We start from the raw sequence: 2,295 nt of genomic DNA, 5'->3' as shown, positions 1-2,295 counted from the left end.
CATGTTTAAAAAGCAGGAGGTGGGAGTGTGAAGGTGGGTAGATGGGAAGGAACAGAGTCTGTATCACCAACCCGGTCCAGCTGCTTGTGCACCAGAAACTATTCAACCAAAATAAAATTCAGATGTCTTAGTTTTGGATGGCCATGAGTCAGCGTCAATGACAATGCTGTTATACTAAATGGATTTAATTGGTGAATAAATGTAGGTAAGGCAAGGAAGATTAAGATGAGCTTTCATTCACTTTCTCTTCAGTCCTGCCTGGTTGTCAGAGGGCATTTGAACCCTCTCCATTTTCCTGCAGATTCTTCCAGCTCAAGGCGGTCACAGCCGACAGGTCCTATGTGTGTTGTCTGAGACGCAGCTGTGGCCCTCATAGTCCACAGCAGCCACCTGCAGCCTGTTCCCCGACGTTCCCCACAACTCATGCCATGGTGCCTGCTCATCAGGCAAACAACACTGGTGTGGAGTGGGGCCACCCAGCAGGGAGGTTTGTGTTCGGGGCTGTACCACTGTGGGAGGAAACCATGAGCCTTGCCCACAGTAATAAACTCCAGCATCCTCAGGCTGCACCCTGCTGATCTTCAGTGTGAAATCTGACCCTGACCCACTGCCACTGAACCTGTCTGGGACACCAGAGTCCCGGTTGGAAACCTTATAAATCAGGAGACGGGGCGACTGGCCGGGCTTCTGCAAAAACCAATTCAAATAGGTATTTCCATCACTGTGCAGGAGACTCTGACTAGCCCTGCAGGAGATGGAGGCCGACTCTCCAGGGGTGACAGACAGGGAGAGTGGGGTCTGGGTCATCACAGTATCTTCACAGGACCCTGAAAGAGGGAGAGAGAAGTAAAAGATTGTTGGACTTAATTTTCTTAATTTCGTTCTGTCATTTCTTTCAGGTGAAATCAACTTTTGTCATGTGAATCAGAGCCCCCAAATACCTCATTTCAAAAAGGAACACATGTATCCAAGGCAAAAAGAGCCTCTAGAAGTCACATCCACCATCCACCATCCCTCTCTTTCTGTGTCAGCTTTCACTAGAGCACAGATCCTTTCTCCTTCTAGAGTTTCTCTGACTCTCTCAGACCTCACATGCCCCATCCTGGGAGACAAGACATGCACATCTAACATGTGCACAGAGAACCCCCGGGAGGCAGTGGGCCCCAGAGCCCCCCTCCCACCCCGGTCTCCTTCCTATCTCCTTCTGGGTCCTTACCAGGGACCCAGAGCACCAGCAGCCCCAGGAGCTGAGCAGGGAGCCTCATTGTGAGAAGTTGGACTGAGGAGTCCTGATCAGTCAAGGCAAGGTCAGAGCTGAGCTTTTATCTCAGACTTCCAAGGGAAGGTCCTCCCTAGGGGACAGTATGCAAATCCCCTGGTGGGTGCAGTGGTGTGAGAAGAATGTGTATGATGATGGGGGAGGGGCTCTCCTGTGAGCAGGGCAGAGAAGGTCTCTGTGCTTCCTAGAAAGGTAATTACAATCTCTGCTGTCTACTTAGAAGAAGGGACATATTTAAATGTTTCCTTCTGTTTACAAACTGGCCATAGCACTTTCCAAGCACATTGGACACTTCTCTTTAATATGGTTGAGCGTCCCCAAATATTTCAAGATTCTTATTTCTTTTTTCACGTATCTTGGTTTAGTTCTGTTATTTTTATTGAAATAAAACAGGCACAGAATAAAGGGGAAAACGTTAATTGGTCACTTGAATGAAGTTGTACTCATATTCACTATTCAGATAAAGGTAGAAATTATTTCAATTTGTCCAGATCCCTCTTTGATTTACCTTTTTGATCAATACCTGTTGCCCCTAACCTTACAAGAGATGCATTACTCTGACATCTATCATAGTAGTTTAATTTTCTTGAACTTGAAGGTCATGTGAATTGAGGTAAACATTTATATTAAATTTCCAACTTCTTCTTTCCTTTCTATTTTTGAGGACTTTGTTCCATCCTAATGATACATAAAACCATGAATTGCTATTTACTGTGATTCTGAAGGATTTCTTCTCAAATTTCTTTTAGGCATATCACTTAATCACAGCTTCCTTTCATTTTTTCATTTTGAAGGATTATTTTGCTGTACCTAAAATTATTTTTGACTTTTTTTCTTTGTGCATTTTAAGGGACTTCAAAATTAATTTTAGCCCAGTAGTCTTAACTAATTAACAACTCATATTTTTAACATCTCTGAGTTTTTTATACTAATGTCTTTTATATGTTTCAGGTTAAAATTTGAGGATTTCATATTGCATTTAATTTCATGCCCCCTTGCTTTCCTCCAATTTGGGA

General features: G+C 43.9%; 1 gene segment (V, D, J or C); it reads right to left on the bottom strand.

Moving 5' to 3' along the window:
• Positions 1-321: 321 nt before the first annotated feature.
• Positions 322-1,279, bottom strand: LOC100945764. The segment is given in 2 exon segments: positions 322-827; positions 1,217-1,279. Coding segments are annotated over 2 exon segments (555 nt in total).
• Between the last annotated feature and the right edge of the window lie 1,016 nt (positions 1,280-2,295).

Source organism: Otolemur garnettii, unplaced genomic scaffold (assembly GCF_000181295.1).
Source record: "Otolemur garnettii isolate 467f Iridium unplaced genomic scaffold, OtoGar3 scaffold02652, whole genome shotgun sequence".
NCBI classification, from domain to species: Eukaryota; Metazoa; Chordata; class Mammalia; order Primates; family Galagidae; genus Otolemur; species Otolemur garnettii.
The sequence above is the reverse complement of the archived record's forward strand: the minus strand, read 5'-3'. Positions and strand labels throughout refer to the sequence as shown.